The 24,788-nt window shown below is 35.6% G+C and overlaps 1 protein-coding gene across 1 annotated transcript in view; it reads left to right on the top strand.

Annotated features, from left to right (window-relative positions):
• Positions 1-24,788, top strand: part of PLXNA4 (plexin A4) — a 313,936-nt gene that overhangs the window by 174,566 nt on the left and 114,582 nt on the right. The window contains exons 4-5 of the mRNA XM_053462914.1: positions 831-962; positions 20,332-20,432. Coding sequence (XP_053318889.1) covers positions 831-962; positions 20,332-20,432 — 233 coding nt within the window. The remainder of the gene's footprint in view (positions 1-830; positions 963-20,331; positions 20,433-24,788) is intronic.

The raw sequence follows: 24,788 nt of genomic DNA, 5'->3' as shown, positions 1-24,788 counted from the left end.
GACTGCAGAGTTTAAGGGTCATTTCTATTTGTAACCCTAAGTCAATTACTACTGCATTAGAGCCTTTTACCTTACGCGTTACAAGCAGATGACTTTGAGTTTTACTTCCTTATAAAATGATTAAGGACCTTGAGACATTATTGGCAACTAAAGCTTTGTAAAATGCTGACAAATAATTTTGGCTCAGCCATTAAAAATAGTGACCCCTTTTAACTATCCAAGGGTCAAGAAAAAAAAGAAGAAAGTAACTTTTTACAAGGATACAGCCAATAAGCAGTTGGTGCATAAAATGGGATCATCAGAAAAAATAAAGCATGTATTAGAAGATGGTCTGACACAATGTATTGCTGTCTACCTCAATCCATATGGTATTTGTATTTTGTCATTTCCTAATTATTCTTGTGCAGGGAGTATTCATCAATATAAATGCATTTCCTGTAATGCTCTGTTATATGAAGGTTATAATTCTACTGAAATGATTTTAACGGTTATTTGTAATCCACACTATTCTTTTTGCAAGGCACACGCTGCCTATACATATTTTGTATATTTTGGTCCCATGTCATTGCTATTTATCCAACGAATACCGGTAGCTATGCCTTGATACAGATTTTTGTAATATTTGGGGAAAAACAACTTGTAGCGTATTTATATAGACTCATCAACTTCCAAGATTTTGCAGACGACAACAGAGACATTAGTCAAACGAAAGTTAAATATTTTGGACTACATACTTACAAGTGCATACTTGTGCATAGCGATGTTGTAATATAAATGCAGTATGGAAAAAAAAACACCAAATTAAACATGTTTTATTTTGTTCTTTCTAGATACGTGTTGATGGTCCCATTGGGGAAGCTTTGCAGTATGAAACCATACAGGTGGTGGACTCTGGCCCTATTCTTCGAGACATGGCCTTTACAAAGAATGAAGAGCAACTTTTTGTCATGTCAGAAAAGCAGGTTAGTTCATCTTTAGTATTATTTGGTGCTTATATTTAGGAATACATTATTGAAGCATGCCTAACAGCTATTCTCTCCAAGAAGCCCGCATCTGAGTTTTAGTTAGCCAAGAGACCGATGTCTTCAATGGTGCATCTCTCTGACCAACAGCCTTCTACTTTTTTCAGCCCTCATTAGTATTTATTAGTCATTTAGTGGCATAGACCTTTCTCAACCGCCTTCAGTTATTGCTACCTTGGGCCATGAACACTGTTCTATCATGCTGGACAACCAGATAAATGTGGATTTCCTCTTCCATGCTGTGTTTTGAGCGGCACAATGCACAATGTCACTTTACTGTAATACTAGTATGGACTAGACTCTAAACATTGATAGGGAAAGAATAGCATTAATGTATTGGTGTGCCTTTCCACTTCCAACTTCTAAACACATGTTCATTCTGGATGTTGCATATAAAGTGAAGGAAATACTTGTGTTCAGCATGATCTCGCTGAGAGCTACATGATTGCCAATGAGCAATTACTGCGTGTTGACCTCTAGGTCAAGTTTGATGTTTTCTTTATTTTGCTTTTGTAGTCATTTTGTCCTTTGCCAGATGCCTGTGGCGGAACAAAACATAACACCATTTGCTAAGGAGAGGATGGAGCTGGCACAGCTCCAGTCTTGCCTTCTGTAACAGGATGTAAGCACGAGTTGTATGCCCATCATATGCTTGGATCTCCTACTAACTATGACAGTTAATCTCTCTGCACCAGTACTGAACAGAATACAGCGATGAAGGATATGGGGTCCTTGATATTAGAGATAGACATTAGGACTATGTATGTGTGGATAACGCAAGTGCGTATGCTAAACAGAGCTTTTTTCTCTCATTCTAATGTCTGTTTCCCACATGAAAATATATCTGGAAACAATGTATGGTTACTACATAGAGGTGGGTAACGCATTGAAATGTCATGACTGGTAAAAGGTTTAGCGAGTAGACAAGTGTAACAATCGCTTGTCTAGATGAGATTGTTAATATTTGCAGGGTCTTAAACTATGCATTACACTATATATATATATATATATATATATATATAGAGAGAGAGAGAGAGAGAGAGAGAGAGAGAGAGAGAGAGAGAGAGAGAGAGCACCAGCAAATATAGTGCCAAGTTCATTGTACAGTCTAGAAGAATTTGATGCGAATAAATGCTACTGTGCAGAAAAAAGTGAAAATCTTTGCCATCACAAAAGTCCGATTAATATAAGCGTTATTTAATTTGTGCTGTAATTTTAAAGTGTTGCATATTTCAATTATTAGAAAAGGTGAGCAAATATAATTGGGAGACAATATATGAATAAACACCAGGTAGTCTGATTAATATCGTTAACAACTTGAGAAGTAATAAGCATTCAGATTAAGAAGATTGCATGTCTTCTTGGGGTTTAATAAAAACGTATATGCACATACAGGCTTATTTCATAGGATTCAGTTCCCACATATGGGGGAAATTGCTTTGTTCAACCCTGAAACAAATCACAGATACATGAAAATATATGAGCCACCCTTTTGTAGAACTAGTCTAGTGCATTAAAGTCCGTCAGAATGATTCCTTACTAGAAATTCTGTCTGTTGTCCTAAAAAGAAAATCTTCCATTGGCAGAAATCCGAAAAAAAGAAAAAAATTATAAAAACATAAATTTTGAAGCAGCAGGAATGTTATATGCTGAACATCATACACGTAATAGCAATTCTGTTTCTCATCTTTTTCATGTGGAAATGAACTACCATGACCTCTTTTTTAACAAAATAGTTTTCTAATATTTTTCCTAAGAAACAAACTCTTTTGTTTGCTGTTGCAAATTGGTGTTACTAATGGAACGACTCCTGTGACATACTTCCCAGGAGTCTTTCTTTAGGAAGTAACAGTCTCTTTTTGGAATCCGAATCCCTCTATCCCCCTCTTTTCTGATATCCCTGTTATCTAGGACAATAACATGTATAGAATAAGCAGAAATGTGTTTATAAAATAAAACATGCTAATACGAAATATAGTTCCTCTCCTAAATTCCATACTAATTGTTAGGTTACAAAGTCACATAAAATGTCTTGTTAAAACTCTTCCTATTAGATACACATCTAACCCTCTAAAACTTGTCATCTTGTCCCAATTTTGGAAAATATGCTATAAATGATACATTAATAACACATTTCTTGTAAGATTCCTCACATTTGTTATAAGTTGCAGCTTCAGGCATATATATATATATACACTGATTTAATATGATGACCACCTGCCTAACATTGCGTAGGCCCCTCTTTTGCTGCCAAAACAGCTGTCAAGGCATGGGCTCCACTAGACCTCTGAAGGTGTGCTGCACCAGCAGATCCTTTAAGTCCTTTAAGTTGTGAGGTGGGGCCTCCATGGAGTGTTCTGACACCTTTCTATCATTGCCTTGGCCACCCATGACCCCGTCGCCACTTTTCCTTCCTTGGACCACTTTTGATAGGTACTGACCACTGCAGACCGGGAACAGCCCAAAAGAGCTGCAGTTTTGGAGATGCTCTGACCCAGTCGTCTATCACAGTTTGGCCCCTGTCAAAGTCGGTCAGATCCTCGTGCTTTCCCATGGTAACAAGATTATCAGTGTACTTCAGCTACCTATTGAAACTAAATAGTTCCAAAACAATTACAAACAAAAAAGTGCTAGATATAGGTATTTTTAATACATTTAGTTTTAATAAAAACTATGGATATCTCTTTAAGATATTAGCTATGAGTTGTTTTTTCCCCCAGGAAGAAATGGCAGTAGGATTCATGGTGCTTTCAACTAAACTTCTTTTAGCAGGTACTTAAGTGCAATTTAATAGCTGTTCGATCCACCGGCTTCCTTCATAGAACTTATTACAGGACATTTTTATCACTGAGACATATATATTTGCAGAAAGATCAGCATACATAATTATTGGTAATAGCCAGAATAAGATCTCTGTAAAATAACGAGTTCACATTATGCTTTTTGTTTCTTTATGATTGAGCACCATACCAGCAAAAAACGTATTCCTGGCTGCAGAGCGAAAATTGTCATTTTTAGTCTATTGCTGTGTTTTGGGTTCATGTCACAGATAAGTGTCCGAGATAAGCGCTTCAACAGACAGAACTCTAGAAGTAATCAGCTTTGACATTGTTTGTTCTGCCCTTAGGATTAGTTCATGTTTTGTATCATCTAATAAAAAATATAATAAAAATGTTGGGGAACTCCAAACTCTACCTCAGGGAAAAAAAATATATAGTATAAAAATTCCACCATGGTTTATCTTTAATATCAGCCCTTAATTCTTAATCTAAAAATATCCTATTAAGTTTGAATTTTTTTTTAACATTGCATGAAAATTTCCCCCAGTGGGGAAGACTCAGGAAACAGCTGTCATTCAGAGATTACTTTTTGTGATGGCGTTTTATGTTTATATTTTTGCAGGTTATGAGAAATGTGCTTGTGTTAAAATGCACTCAAGAGTTCAATATAATTGTCAGGGAGAAATAGACCTTTATTTATCTCAGTGGTTTGCAACAAAAATACACATTGTTGTGCAATCAAATACACTTTCATTATCCTATAGTAGCAGCAAACAAATTAATATATTTACACATTGGTCTAATGGCTTTTTTTGCCACGAGATATGTATGTGTAAAGGCTCATGCTTACACATGATGCAAGCTATAATATATATGATATAATATAATGCAGTATATTGGGGTCATGACAACTATTTTAGAAAAATAAAAATATCCAAACATTCTTTTTAAAATTATGAAACAATTATATTATTTATTTTTTAAGATAAGTAATAAATTATATGAAATTATATATTTATACATTATAAATACATTTATTTTGGGCACGTATATGTTAACATGTGAAAGTTTTGTTAAGAAGGTCAACACTAATGGGACAGAGAAAAACAGGATTAAAAAGAGTTAGGATTAGAACAAAGTAATAACATTATTTATTTCTTTGGGAGATGAGAATGGTTTTGGACAATAATGGAAGCATGAAAGCTTTGAACTCTCCCCTTTAAAAGTTGAAAACATTTTTGAATAAAATAAAACATGCTGTTTTGTCTCCTCGTCCATACATTTCAAGTCAACATGAAAGTAAACTCTTTATATTGATTTTAGCACTCCATCACATCAGTCTTCATTTCTATATTTAAGTGGCATTTCATATTTCTGGTGTATTTACCAGATTTAATATTTTAAAAACTAAGTAACTTTTAATGGGTAGACGTTGCAGTCTAGATCAGGTTTTATCATTACTGATAGTGTTCAAGGTCTTGCATTCCAAGTTAACATGTTCTAATGGTCCACAAAGGCGAGTGGCGTAATAATTGCATTTTGTCAGAATTACAAGAAGTCGCAAGTCTGTAATCGATCTTTGAAGGATTTTATATATGGATAGGTGTCCAAGCTGACTAGGACACCTATCCATTTTTAGGGTAGGTAGGATAGGCAGATCTGCAGGCCAACAGTAATATTTTTTGAAAGCAGAGGTTACAAGCATATCTATATAATGCACCTATGTGGTCCTAAAGCAAGGTGCTGATATGTCTTATCCAAGGCATACTGTTCCACAGAACCTGTATGCGATATTGGAGCTCACAGAAATGGCAATGCTATAGGTCAAAACCAAGAGAAACAAAATAATATAATACACAGCTAGTGATAGGTATACCAATTGGAAACTTCAGGTTAGGAAGTTTGCCTTAAAAGATGATTTCATCATGTATTTGAATATGAGAATATGGTTATTTTTAAAATATCAGCTCATCTTGGGGAGACGTGGTTGTAGAATATTGGTTACTAGGAGTATGCAACTGTAAAAGGTTTAAGAAACACTCAATCATTGAAACAAAAGACTACCTAGATTAATATCTCTGTACCAGCACTAGCATATAAAACCAAGACTTTACATTCTTGTGTGACTGACATTGTCAAGAAGAATACTATTATGAAAAGAATTGGTGTATTGTGAGGGAAAAATGTAAGTGTTAAGTTACTCCAGAATATGGCATAGCCTACTTGATGCTGGTATTACTTAATACCTCTAAGCGTGGTCATTTTACGTATAGGTAGATGAGCAGGCAATTGTTTGTGGTGGGCTTAAACTCAAAATCCATCTTGACAAGAGTGCACAACTATAAATTGGCTCAGATTCCTCCTTTTTTTAAGATTGATATCATCGGAAATCTTTGCAAAGACTTTTATTATGTTGCAGGCAGCTCAGGTGAAGTTTAACAATCCAAACTGGCTTACCTTACCTACCTCTAGTTATCACATTGTGAACAGGAGGATGACGGGAATCTTAGATCTTCCCACCTCTCCCCTTTTATGTATTAAAATTAGGATGCAGACATACAGTACATATGGATAGAAGCTACTTTTATCACATGTGCAATCACATTGCAAATTCTCCTTTTAGGTGCATCCTCTTATTAATAAAGGGTTAACGTTTCTTGTAAGGGTTAATGGGACTTTTCTTATTCTCCTCTTCTGAAGTTAGCCCCAATCTGTGTAAGAGTTCAATTAAAATGAAATGTTATGGCTATTTAACCCCATAGCAGACTATGTTACTCTTTTTAATTACTAATAGTAAACGAGTGCCTTATCTAACAAATTGTATTTCAGCGCTTTAATGGGGTCTGGTATTTTTTGCAGTGATAGCTCTCCTGTTTGCTGCTGTCAGAGTTTGATAAATACACCCAATGCCTCCTCATTTCTCAGATGTTTGTAGTCTTTTCCTGTAGACAATTATCACGTCATGAGTTTTAGTATGAGAAAATCCGGTGCTCAGCAGAAAATTCCCCTCCTCACCCTTTTTATGTGCCCTTCGAGAGCCGTTTCAGAGGGTCCTGCGGGTTTGATTTATTTTATCAGAGGGGCATGGTGTGATAAGATATGCTTGATTAATCGTATAGAACCAAAATCTAATAATTAAGCAGCAGAGTTTCAGATCCGTTTAGTGGAATATGCTAATGAGTATTGATTGCAGATGGGGCCTTTTTCATTTTTATGAACATGCTGCGAGGTAAGGGCATGGAATCTTAATTAATGGGAAAGCTCCTTCATGTAATGGCTAGGACAATGGGTGTGGATAATGACAGCCGGAATGAAGTCACTTTTGGAACCGTCTGCTACTTATAAGCCTATTACCCTGTCTGCTGAATTAATATGTGTTATTAATTGACAATCTAAGCTTTTGATCACTTAAAATTGTTCACATTTTTCCACGATAGTTAAACTCAGTAGAATCTGTATTGCTCATTTTGTCTTTGGTATGTACTTTTTTTTTCTTTTAGATCATTAACAGAATATTTTTATGTTTCTGCAATGGTTAACGTTTATGAAAAAAGAGCCAAGTTAAAAATGTAAATGCAGTTTAGGTCAGTGCAATAAAGATATATTACGAATACACGTTTTTCAGCACTACTCTTTCAGGACAGCTCCTTCAAAGTCCTGAACAGTTTTTGTGATTACTCTGAGAAATACAAGAATGAATATATATAATCGTTGTTTTTGGACGCCGTATATATCACCGTATATATGTAGAAAGGAATTCTAAAACAAATGGCACATAAGCACTTTGTAGCATATAAGGAACTGGGTACTTGGTTTTATTGCATGGATCTTTACATCCCTCCTGAAACTTTACTTCTACGGATTATACCAGAATAAATTTAGCATAAATATATATAGATTATATTTGCTTTTATACAAAATACTTTGCATTGTATAACGTATTTAACATTTTTATGGGGCTTACTGCATACCCGAGTCCCTGATCCATACAGCTCGCATTTTACCCAGTATTATGTTGCAATGATGCATTGTTGGCAGGTTTTAAGATAAGGTCATTAAATTTAATCGGGTATGTGTCCTCTCAGTTAAGACCTGTTGGATTTTATTAACTAAATTGTGAGTTATAAGCGAGATTCAATACATTTATCATGCAACTATCCATTATACTTGGTCATTCTTGGTGAGATTTCTTCTACAAGCCTTGCGTAATACATAATAAGTAGTTTGAAGACATCTCCCCATTATACAGGGGATCTCGATTATACAGGGCCGTTCTGATCTTTATCCTAGGGAAATCTCACTAAATGTGTCGTTGTGGCTTCGTGTTTTGCTCTGTTACACACGCCATATACCTAGTTTCATTATTCTCTAAAGTGTGTTAACAGAAGGAGAAACGCGTTTCCCGAAATAGTCTAAGTAGGCCACTTTCCTATCTTGCAGACACATCCCTGGAACATATCGCTAGAACAGCGTCCCGCTTGCAATATGCTGTTTATAAATAACTGCCACCACAAACACATATACTATATGCAGTATTTTTGTTGATTGCGATTTAACCTAGTAAGCGACTGAGGGGTAGTAAACACTACTCCATTAGTATGATTTTTTTTATTGATTTTTTCTTAATGTTATTTAATAGAAAAGAAGCCACACATAGAAAAACATGGTTTTTTTTTTCTTCTTCAAAATAAGCCATATGTCCATGAATGTGATATCATTAGTTGCACGCACTCTCTATTGTCACAGTCGCACAATAGAAAGGAAAAACTGCACGCTTCCTACAGGTTAGATGAAGGAGCAATGTTTCTTTTGTTATTGCCGGTCGCGCACTGTATTCAAAGAAACTGCAAAAGCATCCGGGACAATTCATTGCATTGTCTATTTAAATACACTTTCAGAGAGGCGATTCATGCATGTATACGTAGAGAGAAAGCAATAAGTGAATCAGGATACACATTAACTAGAGTGGCATTATTAGGACAATCGTCTGGCTCCAGACTACATGGAGCAGGTTGAGCTATTCCTGGCTTCGTTCTGTTGTGTTCTATTGTACCTGGGGGAAACAGAAGCAAGTTCTGATGAGGATAATTGTTACAGAGCAGGGAAGGGATAAGTCTGTCTCTGCGAGACTTAAAAGTCATCAGGTTATTGAGTGCTTGAACTTTGTGGCTTTTAACAATCTATTTGGTCACGCGCTGCCTGCTGCATCCTCATTAGTAGTTGCACTTAACACAAAAAGTCCTTTACCGCAGAGTAAACTAAGGATTTTGTTATCGATACATGTTGCTATTTATTCTTTATGGGAATATATCTTGCTGGGCATTAAATTATACATAACCTCCACAGATGAGCCAACAAGTCCATTCCTCTTGGAACTAGACAACAGTTTTAAAAACATTGCTGTTTGTACCATTAAACAACATCTCTATCTGGCCGAAAGACACTAAAATATGGAAGAATGGATGGTACCTAATAATTCCATATACCTGCTACTCATCTTCATACCAGCTCTTATAGGCTTGCATGACTACTTTCTTAGAGTACTGCAGTTTACTTAAAAAAGGTACATTTTTATATTAAAATAGAACCATTGCTTTTTTTCAAATCCTACATTTTACCGACCAAAGCAACCAATATATGTACTCATAATGTGTATAGCAGACACGATATATTGACATACTGCCCCCTAAGTTATCTCTTCCCTGTTGTGACGTTGTTAATTAGTTTTATTTGCTAATAGTTGTAAAGGTGACACTTCCCCTTTAATGTTTACCGCTCGTACCCCAGCAACCCCCCCCATCAGCAAAACTGTGTTTTTAATGCCCGTTCATTTTGAAGAATGTTCAGACCTTTACTTATTTTTTTAATTTGTTATATAGGCGCTGCAGTTTTTGTAAAGTGCACATAAGAGGACCACTCATTCTTCAGAATTTTAAGTTTGCTTTCACTGAAATCCAGGTATTATTAAAGACTGAAATGAAACAGTTATTGATGTACTCTCTGCTCCTTATGCAAACCCTGATTGTACACGTACCACGGAATGAGAAACCCTGCACATCAAAATTATATCAATAACTGTTCATTATGTTATCCAGCTCAACTCATATTGAAAACAGGAGCGCTTGGCAGTCCAAACAGTAATAGATTAGTTCTTTATTTCAAATAACTGGCCCTAAATTTAATGGTTCATAAAATTGCTATAAATCTAGTGCTCTTGTGCAAACATAATACTTTTCAGCCAAGATGAAATGGCAATCGAATGCCATAAAAGTAGCTTTTTTTGTAACTATTTTATCAAATCCATTGTTCTAGAAAACTCCAAAGCAAGACCCCTGTAAAATACATACATTTAATTGAACATGTTTACAACTGCAAATATTAGTGACTATCTTTGCTAGTACTGCACTCATTACATTCACTTTATGCTTTCTTTACTGATCTGTAACCAAACAAATTGTGTATTATTATTGTTATACAATATTATTAGATACAATTATTCATATATTATATTGTATATAAGATATATTGTGAGTGGTTATAGATAAGTACTGGAAGTACTGGAAACCTCCTGCGCCTTATTTAACAAAAAAAAAAAAAAAAAACAGAAAAATTTGGATTGTGGAGCTAAAAAATACATTTAAATACATTTAATACATTTAAATACATGGATTAACTGTTTGGTGTTTCAGTGTAGAAAAATAAAAAGCTGCTGAGCCACCATTGCAAATATTAACTTTCAAAGAGGGAGAGGCAATATTATCTTTGCCTTTAAATAAAGACAAATAAATTACTCTTTTCACTGAGAAGGCAAAATATTAAAAATGAAGTGCATTTATTGTATTGTTGAGAGTTTTTATCAATTTCATACCTAAAGGACAAGTAGGTTAAACACAATACTACAGAAGTATAAGAGATACAATTGGAATGGATTTGTTCATTTTTCCAGGTCTTTTTTTTATCTACGCCATTTAATTTCATTTTTGTTTCACTTAAGAGACCCTTAAAACTCCATAAGACCTTAAGATTCTGCTTGAAAGTTTGAGAAGCACTTCAATTATATTTCCATTCCTTTCTGTTTGGTAATTTGTCCAGACTGAGACTGTAAAATGTTCCTAACAGTGACGGAACTGATGAAAACCTGGAAATTGACCACTTGCCATGAAAGTATCGCTTGCCCAGAATAAAACCTTGAAATCAATAAAATCTTGAAGCGGCCTTTATTGATTTTTTGATCATCCACCAGTTAGAGCCGAGAGATAGAGAAGAAAAATGATGAATGGTGTCCTCCTTTCTCTAGTAAAAATTGTCTGCTGTGAGGAGTGAGGTTGGTGTAGTGGAAATAGCTAACAAAGCAATAAAGAGAAGCTTTGAGTATTTTCTTTTATTAAGTGCGTGGGGGGCAGACAAGATGCAACATAACATTTTGGACATTTAAGGGGTTAAATTTCTATCTCTGAAGTTGCTTTTTAGTAAAACATTTTGTTTTGTTAGTTGAGGTGTAATTCACAATTTTACTATTTTGAAAAAGCAACAGTGAATATATTCTGTCTTTTCTGATTTTATATTTTGTTTACCATCTCCAATTTTTAGTATCGTCACTATGCAGGTGTATTATTACTCTTCACCTGAACTTAGGTAGCTCAGGTCTTTAACAAGAGGCAGTGTTAGGTGCTGTTGCGCAAGACTTTGGGCCCCATTGATGGCATGTATAGTTGATATATTAATGCATATTATAGTGGAATGAATGCCCCCTTTCAATTAACACCCCACACATGTATTCCAGCTTACGCATGTGCTATACTCACCTTTAGCTGACTCTAGTACCGGCTTGTATGAGAGTTCCAGTGGGTCTAACGAGACCCCTTTTTTGCATATGCAGAAAGCATGTCTATTGATTTCAGTGGGAGTGTTTTCCTGACAGTTACTGGACGCTTCAAGGCTCAAAAACTGGCATTAAAACAGAACAAAAGATGGCGGATGTGAAAAAACAAACAAACAAAAAAAAAATATATATAATATTCACTCTTGGTTGTGGGGCTGCATGTGGCACTGGACTGTCCCTTTAACTCTGTGTTTTGCATTGGTCACTTCAATGCAAGAGGCTGCTTCTCTGGAGAAGACAGGGTTACTGTGATCTCAGGCAAACTGAACCGAGGCCAGAGATTGCGTTATGGATCTGCGCAATAAATTCCATCTATAATAGCGGTATATGGGTTGCCTCATACACATTCATGGCCAAAATCAGTTTAGCAATCCTGTGATCGTAATAAAAACAACATCTGTATCATTTACTGGATTGTAATATCAACCCTGTATGAGAGAAGCCAGTCTTTATTAGAGGGTTTAAAGGGAATAAATCACAGCTGACAGCTCTTCCAGCATTACACCATTTTAAATAACAATCTAAAATTGTTTATCTCCAAGGTACTTTTAGGCCAAACTGGAGATCAAGAGCTTTCAGGGTAGTTACAAGGCGATAAATCTTAGCTCAAGATGATGGATCTGGGTGTGTTAGACTGTCTTTTCATCTTAGATAGCAGCTTTTGCTGTGGGGTGTGTTGTGCAGAGTGGGCAGGCTTGTGTCTTCTCCGGTTATTAATGTATACTGCAGTTGGAGTGCTAGGGTTTGATAGACCGACGTCATCCAAGACTCCTCTGCTGTGCAGGATACATCAGCAACCCTGAAGCGAGGCGTTATGGAACTATTGGTATCATTTATTTTTTTTATTCATTTTATTTATTTTTATTTTCATCCATAATTCTAGTAAGGATAACCATTATTACTATTATTTGAAATAGAAACACAAATCTAGTACATTCAAAATTTGAAGCAGATTTGCAGACCAATGATAATTATTCCTCCTGACAACTATTTTACGGACATTTTTTTCTTCCTCTTCATAATTTAGGGGAATAAAAATAAAATGTTTAACACATTGTGTCAACTTGTACCTATGTGACATATTAGTTCCATGAATAAAGATGAATATATATATCTGTTTCCAAATTCCGATAATAGCCAATTCTACCGACATATCCAAACTTCAAACTGGTGCTCTGCAACCTTGGTTTGACAGTAAAGAGGATATGATTGTTTTTGAAATATGTAACATGTTCTGATTTCTTATTAATGGCCATTCATGCTTTGTGTGTCAAACTATGTATCGCCGTAATTCCATATGTAGTAAAATGATCGGATCACATTTACACATGTAACAATGAAAAGCGTGTAAGAATTTGATTCGGAAAAAGGAGTGCTCAGGGTTTTTATTGTAATTCTAAACTGGCTTAATTAACCTACATGTCAGATGTACTATTAAACACAAAAAAAGGAAAGATGATCGTACTTATCATTACTATTTCTTACAGCTCAGCAAGCATCCTTAACAAAAGAGTTTGTCTTTGAGTGACTGCATGTCATATGAGTTGCATATATAAGGGAGTCTAATCTAATTCTGATTATCGCACTTGATGCAAATATAAACAAATTACTTTCCAGTCAGAAAAAAAATCACAGCTTTAATAAATGTGTTTAATCAAATAAAACCAAGTATGTTTTTAATTATTAAAAAGTCAATTTGAATACCCTCTGTATCGAAGTCTATTAAACAGTCATTATTTCCGCTGACAGAACATGCAAAGATACCGAGTTAAAACTATGTGGAATCGGCTTTGTGTGCGTATTTCTGAATGATATTAGTATAACTTTAGCGTAACGATCTCACTGTTCAGGGGAGAGCTGACATCTTCTTGCCGGAGGTACAGCTGAGTGGGCCCACACTTACACTAACACATACTCTATCATACCCCACTCCATCTCACACACCTCACCCTTACCTTGCCCACAGCCTTTCCCTATAGCTACTGGCAAGTGCAAATTTACCGACTACACTTTCGCAAGCGGGTCAATTTCACCCCTACCTCCTGGGTCAATACAGCCCTGCCAGTGTTTCACTATAACAGCAGTAATTTATGAATCTGAGTGGTTCACAAGGAAGTGGACTCTGTATCTACTGGGGGCATAAAGGCTAAGTTTGTGATTGTTATAACATGATGTAGGCATCATTGGACATCTAGCTATATTCTGAATGAAGCTAAGTGACATCCGTGTTGCAGAATAAGAGGCAGGTGCTATGTTTGCTTGAGTTAAATGTTATCCCCTAATTCTACTGACACGTCCATTGACCAATATTCTGGTTCCTTAGTAAGCAGTAATTCAGAAAAATGGAACATATTTTTAATGGAAACCCAATAGCTGGTAATCAAAGAGGTGTTGATCGCTTTCTAATTGAATTCAAGTAAAGACACAGATAGTGTGAATTCATTATTTCACACTTATTGAGCAGGCTATAGACAGATACAGCTTAGAGCTATGTAATTGTTGCTCACAAGGCAAATGTAACTATTACAAAATAGTAGGGATAAAATCATGGAATTAATACTTTGTCATGAAATTATCTCGTTATAATGGACCTAACACAATATAGATGTTAAATAGGAAGGAATTAAATGTTAAATGTTAGAAGTCCACCAACCCAAGGTAAGTCTTGATTTAATCATGGAGGAAAATGGTTAGAAATCACTAACAAGCCAATGATCTCAATTCATTAACAACATTTGTAATATTTAAAGCAGATGCATATGCAAAGAAAAATTTCCTGTTGTGGCAGATCTTTAAGTGCAGATGTCCCTGGTTTTAAGTTGTGGATAGGGTATTAATCCATGACAAAAAATTTTATATAAAAAATAATTCTGGTACAAAATTTGAAAAGTAGTCTCATTGTTAAATCAACCACTGGAATGTTCCTGCTTTTACGACATATCCAATGGTTCCCATGGTCATGAGAATTCTTTTCAAATCTTGTACTAAAATAAAAAAAAAAAAATTATATACCCAACCCTTTGAAGTGTCCAACAAGTCTTTTCCAGATTCAGGCAGTGTTATAGTAAATGGTCTCCTAACTTCTTTCAAGCCACCAAGAAAATTTGAAAAGATTACATTTTAAAAAAAGATACATTTTGCTCTCCAGTGAATTACAGGTTTTGTTAAAATATAACTGAAAAGATTGTAACTTGTCAATATTCATTTCACAAAAGAAGGCATTATTATAAAATATTAATGTAATTAGGGGGGAATTTGGAATAAGTAACCATGTAGGCACAAAATAGCAATTATAGGGATGGATTTTTATCATTGGTAATCATATCATACCCACAGTTGTTACAAAAGTGACATTTACAGTGTGGTCCAGACACTGTCACATTATGTTGTTTCATTTTTGAGTTCTCTTAATTGGAGCGGCCACAATGCTAAAGGACTGAAGCCTGTTTTCCATGCGAGGGAGCAGCAATTCCCCTCCCAAATTCCTCTCTGCCATTCTGTAGCTAAGCTAAGGACTTGTATTTGGATGTCTGCCTATGACTTTCCAAGAATTTCTCAATCTTCTTATCCAAAACCACTATACATTCCACTCCAACGTATTCTTCATTGTGCGCTTAATTGTGTGAAACTTCATGTGTGCAAAATATGAAGTGTAAAGTCAAGTACAGAAATGACTAAAATGACAGCAAAACGAACACGAAGGGTGCGTTTTCATTGTTGAGCCCGAATACTGAAGAAACCAACATGGCGGCAGCAAAATGGTTTACAAAGTATACCAATTGGTTGATGCCAGAGGAGGCCCCTGCCGGCGACCAATAGAGTCGCTCTTTTGCATCGCTCGATGCTGTTTAATGCATTGATAATGTGGAAGAATTCTTAAAACTCACACCGCTGATAAAGCTGTGAAGTATACAGGACTAGTCGAGCCCTTCTTGCAGAGAAGCTTATTGGGGTTTGCCATTGATAATGCAGATATGTGAAATCAGAGAGTTGGCAAGTTTCACTCGTCTGCAATCTCCATTTATAGTGAATAGGACCTTTTATCTGATGCTAGAGAAAATGTGTACCGCTATTTTATTACTATTATTATATTGTAAAACAAAGCTTGTCAAATCTCAGCAGACAGTAAGCTTTTAATCCGAATCTCCTTTAACCTGTTAAACCTGTTATCCCACAATTTTAGGGTATTTTGTAGTCGCGTCAGCTGTGGTTTCTTTCAGTCTATAATAAAAATGAGCCTGATATGTCCTTTCCTTAAGTCATCATGTGATGTCAGATCATTGAATGCCAGAAAGTTTTAAGGTACCAGGGCAAAAATAATGGAAGAGGTAATTCAATAGGCAACAGCATCACAATATAGGAGAGAGTCGTAGAGCACTGACAACAATCTGGGCTGCACAGGGAAACTTGATAATAACATAGATGCAAAGTATGAAGTTATTGTATACAAATTATTTTTGCTTGCACAGATGCAGGGACATTTTTTTGTGTACGTGCATTCCATGTATGCTTTGATTCTTCCATTTGCCTTTGCGTGGATGGTTGTAAATTTGTTATAGAAAAATATGAATGGTCTAAGGGCACTTTAGAATAGAAGCTGATTTACAGTAATTTGCACCTAATTGAACTACGGCTCATTTCTCTTGCTGTAAAATGTCGGGGAAGGAATAGGCAACTGAAATCTTTCCAGCCAAAAACAGGGAGAGTGACAAAGCAAGGGGGCATCTGTATTAAAGAGGAGGCAGTGTTATTTGACCTTCAGCTTGACATTGCGTGCAATTGACTGGTTAAGGATTTAGTTTCATGTCCAATTAAATGTAAACACTATTTGAATTAAAAGAAAAAATCATCTCACAGCGTTGACAATCTACAATTTGTTGAGAGTCAGATGCTTAACTAATGATATTATTGTGTGCAACAGAACATATTGCAATAGAAGCGCAGACCTTATCTGTACCTTGGACAGAAATTCATTTCTTCACATTCTGGAGGTGCCAGCACTTAGAGTACGTCACCATACGACTGTGACAGCGAACATCCTGCTGTTCAAAACAAAAAGAAAGAAAGCCTCAAAAATCTTCATCTTGGATAACCCTTCATTTTAATCTGTAACTTTAGCTATGAAGGGTAGAACAGTTCCTCTTGTAAATCTAAACTATTACCCTCCTCAGGCAGAGCACCTGCTTCTAGGACTTGTTCCTCAGGGGAGCTATCACTGTGATCAATGGTGCAGGCTTGGCACCTGAAAATAATTTAAATCCACATTTGTATTAATGATAAGAGGACCACATGTCCAAATTCTAGCAAATATACCTGTGGAATCAATTACCAACTCCCTATAACATCATTATGCTCCCATTTATTTCCCAAGACACACTGGTTTACTGTTCCTTTGGCGTACTGTATGTGTGTTGCATATTAACCAAACGTAGTATACATACTTTCAGCCACATTATACATCATTTTAGGGTTGTGTATTTTTTATGACATCTTGAGACCAAGAATTGATTTTCAATTTCAATTTGCATTAGTTAACCTCTTTGCAGACTGACTCTTACAAGGGTGTCTTAAGCTTGTTGAAAAACAAAGAACACTAGTATGAGCCACAAAATAGTGGAAACACACCTCCATGGCCAATGTAATAGGTTTTACTTCGTTTTTGTATACTTGCAAATATATCTCCTGTATAGGAATATGCTTGGGGGGGGGAATATGCTACCTTTAAAGTATATATTTCCAGGCATTAAACCCATAATGTCCAGGGGTAGGCACCAAGATTGCTCATGGTGGTCATTTACTGAGGTCTGTGATGGACAATGCAATGACCTTCGCAAACCTTGCCACGGACACTGGTGTCCTTGTATGAACACTTTGCCTGAAAATGTTTTTGTACGTTTCTTTGTTCTCATGAAGGTTTCTTTTTTTCACTTCTGTAGAACATTAAACAGCGAGGAAGGTTTTTCATTTAATCCGTAATAATGATTTCTTTTTCTCATTTTGCCATGTTTCTAAGGCTTCACTACTCCTACTGTACTTGCATCAGTGATACATTTTTATTCTTTTTTACTGTTTGGGACTTTTTCTTGTAATTGTATTACAGTTTAGTAAAGTAAGATTTTCTTTATGCATTGCAAGTCATTTCACCATATTTTTCCAGAGGCATCTCTTAAGTTCTATGGTTTTATTAAAATCATTTGTATGGACGCTTAGCTAAGATATCATTTTAACACAACGATGATGAATACGATGCACAAGTGAAATATGGCCTCCTTTACATTCATGTCAAGATCTAAGGAACACTCTGATTATGTTTCTTTCTTTTACGCTCAGTTTTACACAGAGAATATTTTTCCTGGTATGAAATCTGACAACTGCACTAATTAAATTGATGTAAGAAAGTTTCAAACAATAAATCTCGGTGCCATGAAACACATTATTATTTTGCTACCATTTGCAGAGCATAACATCTTTGGGATTTTTCTGTACTTTACAAATTCTCGTGAGCTTTTTCCAGGATAAAGAAAAAACAAGCTTTGTAGGAGTTGTGAAAAGAATACTGCAGCTGTTCAACCTGGTTTTCCCCAGCTAACAGACCTGCTGTTCAGTTTAACATAACTCCAAGAACAAGCAACGAAAGAAACTCTTGCTAGAAAGAATGTAGAGTGGGAGTATGGTGCAACGCTACAGAAAAATACTTTGCTCGGTCAAACCTGGCGTGCTTGCTATTTATTTATTATTAATGTTATTTTTTTCCCTGAAAACCGACATTTTGAACGCTTGACACCTTTTAGTTGCTAAGGGAATTGGTTGCAGTAACCCAGGGCATGATTGAGTGACCCAATTAAACCTTAATTGCTGTTAACATTGGATGAAGATGCATCGTTTGAAATTCAACTCCGTGACTAAAACCCAATAACGATCATGGATTCTAGACCTTGACCACTGGAAAAAAAAAAACATCAATAGAAAACAACTTTTACAAAGTGGTGAGATACATAAAGGATTAAAGCAACTTAAATGGATAGATTTTATATATGTACAGTCGTAGTGCTGTCTGTCTAGAGGTGCGATACTGTGTAGGAACTGGTTAGCAGGCTACAGTTGGAGTTGGAGTCATAAAGTTACAAATAAATACTGGTGAGGTCACTTATAACCAACAGAGAGTATCCAGGACTATTTTCAAGGACAACCATCTTTACTGTTAACTAAACTTAACTAAATATACTTAAAATATTACAGAGAACTAATATATTCATACCCACTTTAATCCCTCTGGATTTATTCAAATACAATATGACCTGCCTATTATCATGAGATAAGGTGTGTGATTAATATTTTAATTTGCAGGCTTGATAAATAAATCCTAGCAGAGAGTTGCAGAAAAATAAAATGTAAGGGAACGTACTTTGGCGAGTGTAGAATGAGCCTGAACATTTATTTTTTTTTACTTCTTTTAACAAAAATGGCCCCAGATGTTTTAGCAGCTTTTGTCATTTCTGTGGACTTGTCTTCAGAGGACATTTTGCTGGAGACTGATAAACAAAGTGGATGAAAGGGTAGAGGGAAGTCTCTGTCTAATTGCCAAAGAGAAGTATTTTATATTCTGTTTGTTTGTTTGTTTGTCTCTCAAAGAAAAATATTTATTCTAGTCATTGTTTTAAAAGGCTCTTCTAGAGAACTATACAGATTCAGTATGCAACAAGACTGCAAGTGATCAATAATGTTGCAGAAAGTCACTGCCTAGAAGAATAATATTTATATTGTCACATACATCAGGCAACTGAACACAAAATGTATTTATATTGTTAACAGTTGAGAATGAGAAACGGATGAGTTTATTTAACTAGCCATGGTTTGAATGTAAAAAAAAAAAAAAACATTTAATCTAACCTACTTAATTATGCATTACAAAAGACATGTCTTGGGAGTTTGTCCAGAGGCATTCTGATTATATATGAGACCCAACCATAGTGGTATGTATGTATTTTTTAATTAGAGGTCTCTACTCTCATTAAGACTTTGCAATGCGGTAGCATGTTAGTCTCTTCGATAAGCTCTGTTTGGTAGCTTTGTTCGATGGCCTTACATACCTCCAAACATTTTACATGAACAGAAAGACACCTTTATTCTAAGGGCTGTGGTTGGAACTGAATTCATGACCTATTGAGAGCTATTTGCATAACCAAGTAATACCAATAACAAAAGTTATGGTGGGTAAAGGTGATGGAAAACCCTTCCACTTAAAATTAAGGGGGTAGTAGAAGTATTATTAAACACTGATCTACAGACACCAGACAAGCCAGAAGGCTTGTTTTTACCTCAGAAATATCATGGTGCTGCCACAACCACAAGGGATTCTGGGTAGGCGCATGCAAATAAGGTTAACATTGATCACCTTTTGCCTCTATATCCACTTTATACATGGATCCCTTGAAAGTAATTGCCCGCTGTCTTGTTACTTTCTAGGGATCCATGTATAAAGTGGATATAGAGGCAAAAGGTGATCATTGTTAACCTTATTTGCATGCGCCTACCCAGAATCCCTACATTTTATACTACATTTTATTTTTTCGACCTTGTCATGGAATGTTCTATAGTTGATCCATGTACTATACTGAACATCATGCTTCCTCTTTATTCTACACAGCTTACCAGGGTGCCGGTTGAATCATGTGGACAGTACAGTACTTGCAAGGAATGCCTGGACTCTGGAGATCCACACTGTGGATGGTGTGTTCTACACAACATGTAAGTTCAATTCATGTTTATGTCTATGGTGTCTCTATTCAAGATGGCTTGCAATTTGCTGGCATACAATATTGATCAAATAGGTATGAAAACAGTATTCTATTGTATTGGGCTACATTTATTGCTGGAGATAAACCTATGAAAAGTACTTGAATAACATTCCCATTAACAGAATTACATTAAAAGGAGACATACATTGACCCAGGTCCATTAACTGTGATGAACTGTATTACTGTTTTATTTCCTTTCTGTCTATTACAATCTATGAGATGATTACTATTCAATCACTTACTCATAAATTTCTCTCCATCACTGAAATCCAGCTCATTGAGCCTATTAGACCTGTGCAAAGCTACAGAGCTCAACTCAGTTTGCAATCAGTAACTTTTGCTATGGAAAAGGAAATCCGATAAAAAATGTGATTGAAATGGATATTACATTAATTTCACAAATAAATAATGGTGATCAATGAAAATTAGGACATGTAAGGAATCCTGAAGAAGGGTTGCTTGCAATCAATAGTACGTTAGCAATTATCATTTTCTTAATAGACCAAACTTGGTTGTGCATTCGGAGAAGATAATACCATGTCAATCATATGAAGTACTACACATGCCCATCTTATTTTAAAATCTGATGATATCTTACAAAATGGGAATACAATGTATTCCATGGAGAAAGATACCTCACAATATACTTAAATATAAGTAATATTTAAATAATAATCAAGTAGACTCAAAATGGGTCCTCTCGTGGCACCTTTTTCAGAGTGTGATCATTTACAGCACAAAACACTGTCCCTTGAGTCATCCTTTGTATAATGGGCTTTGACATTAAGCTAACATTTTATGTAAGAACAAAGGCATTTGTAGGCATCTGTTATGCAGAATATCTTGATTGGTGACATGAAATCTGACATGGATAAATAGCAATATTAATCCAAATTCAAATGCTTTATATTTCACATACTTTACCTGTAGGAAAGCTTTGTATGAAATAAAGGCTGGGTGCCAGAGTTATTAGGCTCCAACATGGGAAAATGTAATTATAATTAGCATTTAAATGCCAGAGGAGAAGGCCAATTAAAGACTCATAAAGTCCATGTTTTATAACACAAGAACATGGCATTGGAAGAAGAACAATATATCATTTCCTACTATATGACTGGAATCTGTAGGACAACACTTTGAATTTTTGATACTACAAATTCTGGAAATAAAATTGAAATGCTTTTAATGGTGAAATGTTAAACAAGAATGTTATCTAGAGATTAAATAAAAACACATGAGTACCAGAACGATTGGTCATGATTTAAAGTTAGAGTATGGACAACTGAGGGGTAATGTGAAAAAATTGTACTTTACAGAAAATGTACCGTCTAGTAAAAGTAGTATAGCAAGTAAGGTAAAGGGATTCAAGAAAGCATAGGGCAGGCCTCGACTGGCCATGTGGCAAATTCCTGATGGTCTGCTGGCCAACAGTGCACCATACTCATCCAGTTCCATTGGCAGATCAGTGGTGTAGTATGTGGTCACCAGCTGGATATGCCCAACCACACTCTACCTGAGCATAAGAAAGGCGTGGCTTGTCATACCCAGCTGTTGGCCACACTTATGTTATTAGGCATTCAGTCTGACCCATACTTGGTGTGTGCATAAAGCCATGCTAATGAATGAATATGACAAATGCAGTTACAAATACAGACTAGCTGGAACAATTAACATAGAAACATTGCCCATTTTTCCTGATATAAGACTCAGGTCTTAATCAGTCCTCAACCTTTTTAGATTCAGTATGGCTTCATGTCTACTCATCCTTTTTAGATTCAGTATGGCTTTATGTCTATCCAATGCACATTCAAATTCCCATACTGTATTTGCCTCTACCACTTGTAATGGGGGGCTGTTCCATTTATCTACCACCCTCTCAATAAAGTAAAACCTGCTTACATTACATCTAAACCTCTGACCCTCAATTGGTTTTCTGTCATCACTTGTATTTATGTAACATCGCCTGCTCTGATATGCACATTGACACATTTTCACGTATAATGCATTTTAGTGCAAAGCAAATAATAATCATCCTAGAGGGATTTCTGGTGATGGCAGTGCTGCTATGGTTTGAATTCTGATACCAGGTTCTCTGTGTTAAGGCACACTGCCAAGGAGCTCTAATTGATTTCCTCGATCCTCACTCTTGTCCTAGCTGTACATTGTGAAACTTGACTCTAATAAAAGAGAACTGCAAAAGGCTATTGATTCGCTGATGGTGAATTATAGTTTAAAAAAGGAGCACAATGGGACTGCCTTTAGCTTTTTTATTCCCATATTTTGAAATGTTCTTTGGAAAGATTAAAGATATGTTAACCTTACTTCTAAGATGTCCGATAAATCGTAAAGTGACATTACATATCAAGAGCAATAATGGTTTTAACAATAATATTATTTCTAATGGTGAACGGAGCGGAAGCAGAGGGGCACCTGTTTCTTACTATGTAGTTCCATATGAAACGTTCATATTTGCATAACATACCACCTATTCCAATATTAAAACATGCTAACTTTTACTAGGCATGTGCAGAACAAGAACTTATATTCATCAGTAGCCATTCTGTAATGTTTCCATTTTTGTTGCGCGGCAGCTTTGCGTGCTTGACTAAAATAAAGAAAGAAAAATACTGACATTGCTATGAAATACATCTGCTAGTGGGTATGGAACCACAATGGGACATCGCACCTTAAGACAAGAGCTCATTTGCCCTTTTAACCATAATTTTCCTGTGTTAGTTCATTTAAACATATTCATATGTATATTGTAATATTTTTTAGCTAAAATGGATTAACTAAAATATAAACCCTTATTGCAAAATATAAAAGCTTGTTTCATAGCGAAGGGTTATGAAGTCTTTGGACACTTATGTTACACTTTTCTATTTGTATTACTTTAGTGTTTAAACCGTATTTTTTGACCTTAAGGATAGCCTGCTGATAAACAATCACTGAAATGTGCTATTATGTCATAGTGGTTGTTTGGAACACTTTTAGGATGTAAGGCTTTTAAGGGGTTAATTTATTAACAGTAACTGTCCTTTTTCATAGAGAACATAATTGTTTTTTATTATTAGTGATAAAAATGTCACTTGCATGTAATAGATTTAGGCAACTTCTCACTTTCATAACTATGGCTTTATGTTTTGAATATTGGTTGTATGTATCACTGTAGCTTTTCTAAATCACTGTTCCAAAAACATAAAAGGAAAGCGTATATCATCATTAGGTTCAAGTAAACATAGTTAATAGGCTGGTTATACCATTTACCTTGATGGGATAACATACAGTCAATTTGACCTACATGTAACCCCTTCACGACAAAGCCCATACAGGCTTACAGTGCATTGTCATTTATGGGTTTAAGGACAACCCGTTGTCCTTAAGAGGTTAAATTATTGTGCCCAAGAAAACCATTGCCTGCAGAGCCCTTAAAGAGTTAAATGCTGTTCTGCATGTAAAATAGTAAATGATTAAGAATCGTTTACCAAACCGAGGCCTATTCTTCTGGTCATTAAAAGCTGCTGTGAATCATGGCCATGCAGCCACTCTGATAAATGATTTAGATGGTGTGAAATGGAATCGTTGAGCTTGGCCGCTGTCGGATTCTCTTGGGATTGAAAGGAGACTGCCAGGTCTAAACTTTAGCTGGCATGGACTGGATGCCTAGGACTCAAACTCCTGGCAGCACAAGGACAGAGACAAGGACAGAGCTTTATCATTGAACCTGACCACAAAGGTTGTGAAGGATCTGGATAATTGAGACGAGGCCCAGACTGCCATAGAAAAGAAGCAATCAATAGTGTTTATAATGAGCAAATGGTGTTTAAATAGAATTGGGGGACTGTAATCACAAGACAAGAGTGACATGCCTTACACATCTAAAGCACAAATCAAATATGTAATGTATTTGTCAAAGAATGGGTCACGTTCTGCATTACCTGTCAAGAAGCTTATCATGATTTAAACAAATAGCCAATCAGTATCATTGTATACATAACTGATTTGTGAAGCACCTTCTACTAAATGGGAGAAAGTCATATGGGGTAAGTTAAATAGTTAATAAAATGTGTTATAGGAAAATGATGGCAGTGATATGCAGTGTGCCAAACTCAATGTTTTTATTCAGTTATAAAAATGAATATAATTGTAATAGCTACATAATCAAAACAGTTATTTTGATTGTGAGCTTGAACACATTATTTTCTATATGTATCAGTTTGTTTCTAGTCATATACTGTACTTTGTGAATCACTGTGTAGATTAAATAATATATATTTTCTTCATTTCAACATAACACATGGATAAT

This window comes from Spea bombifrons, chromosome 4 (genome assembly GCF_027358695.1).
Source record: "Spea bombifrons isolate aSpeBom1 chromosome 4, aSpeBom1.2.pri, whole genome shotgun sequence".
Taxonomy (NCBI): Eukaryota; Metazoa; Chordata; class Amphibia; order Anura; family Pelobatidae; genus Spea; species Spea bombifrons.
The sequence above is the reverse complement of the archived record's forward strand: the minus strand, read 5'-3'. Positions and strand labels throughout refer to the sequence as shown.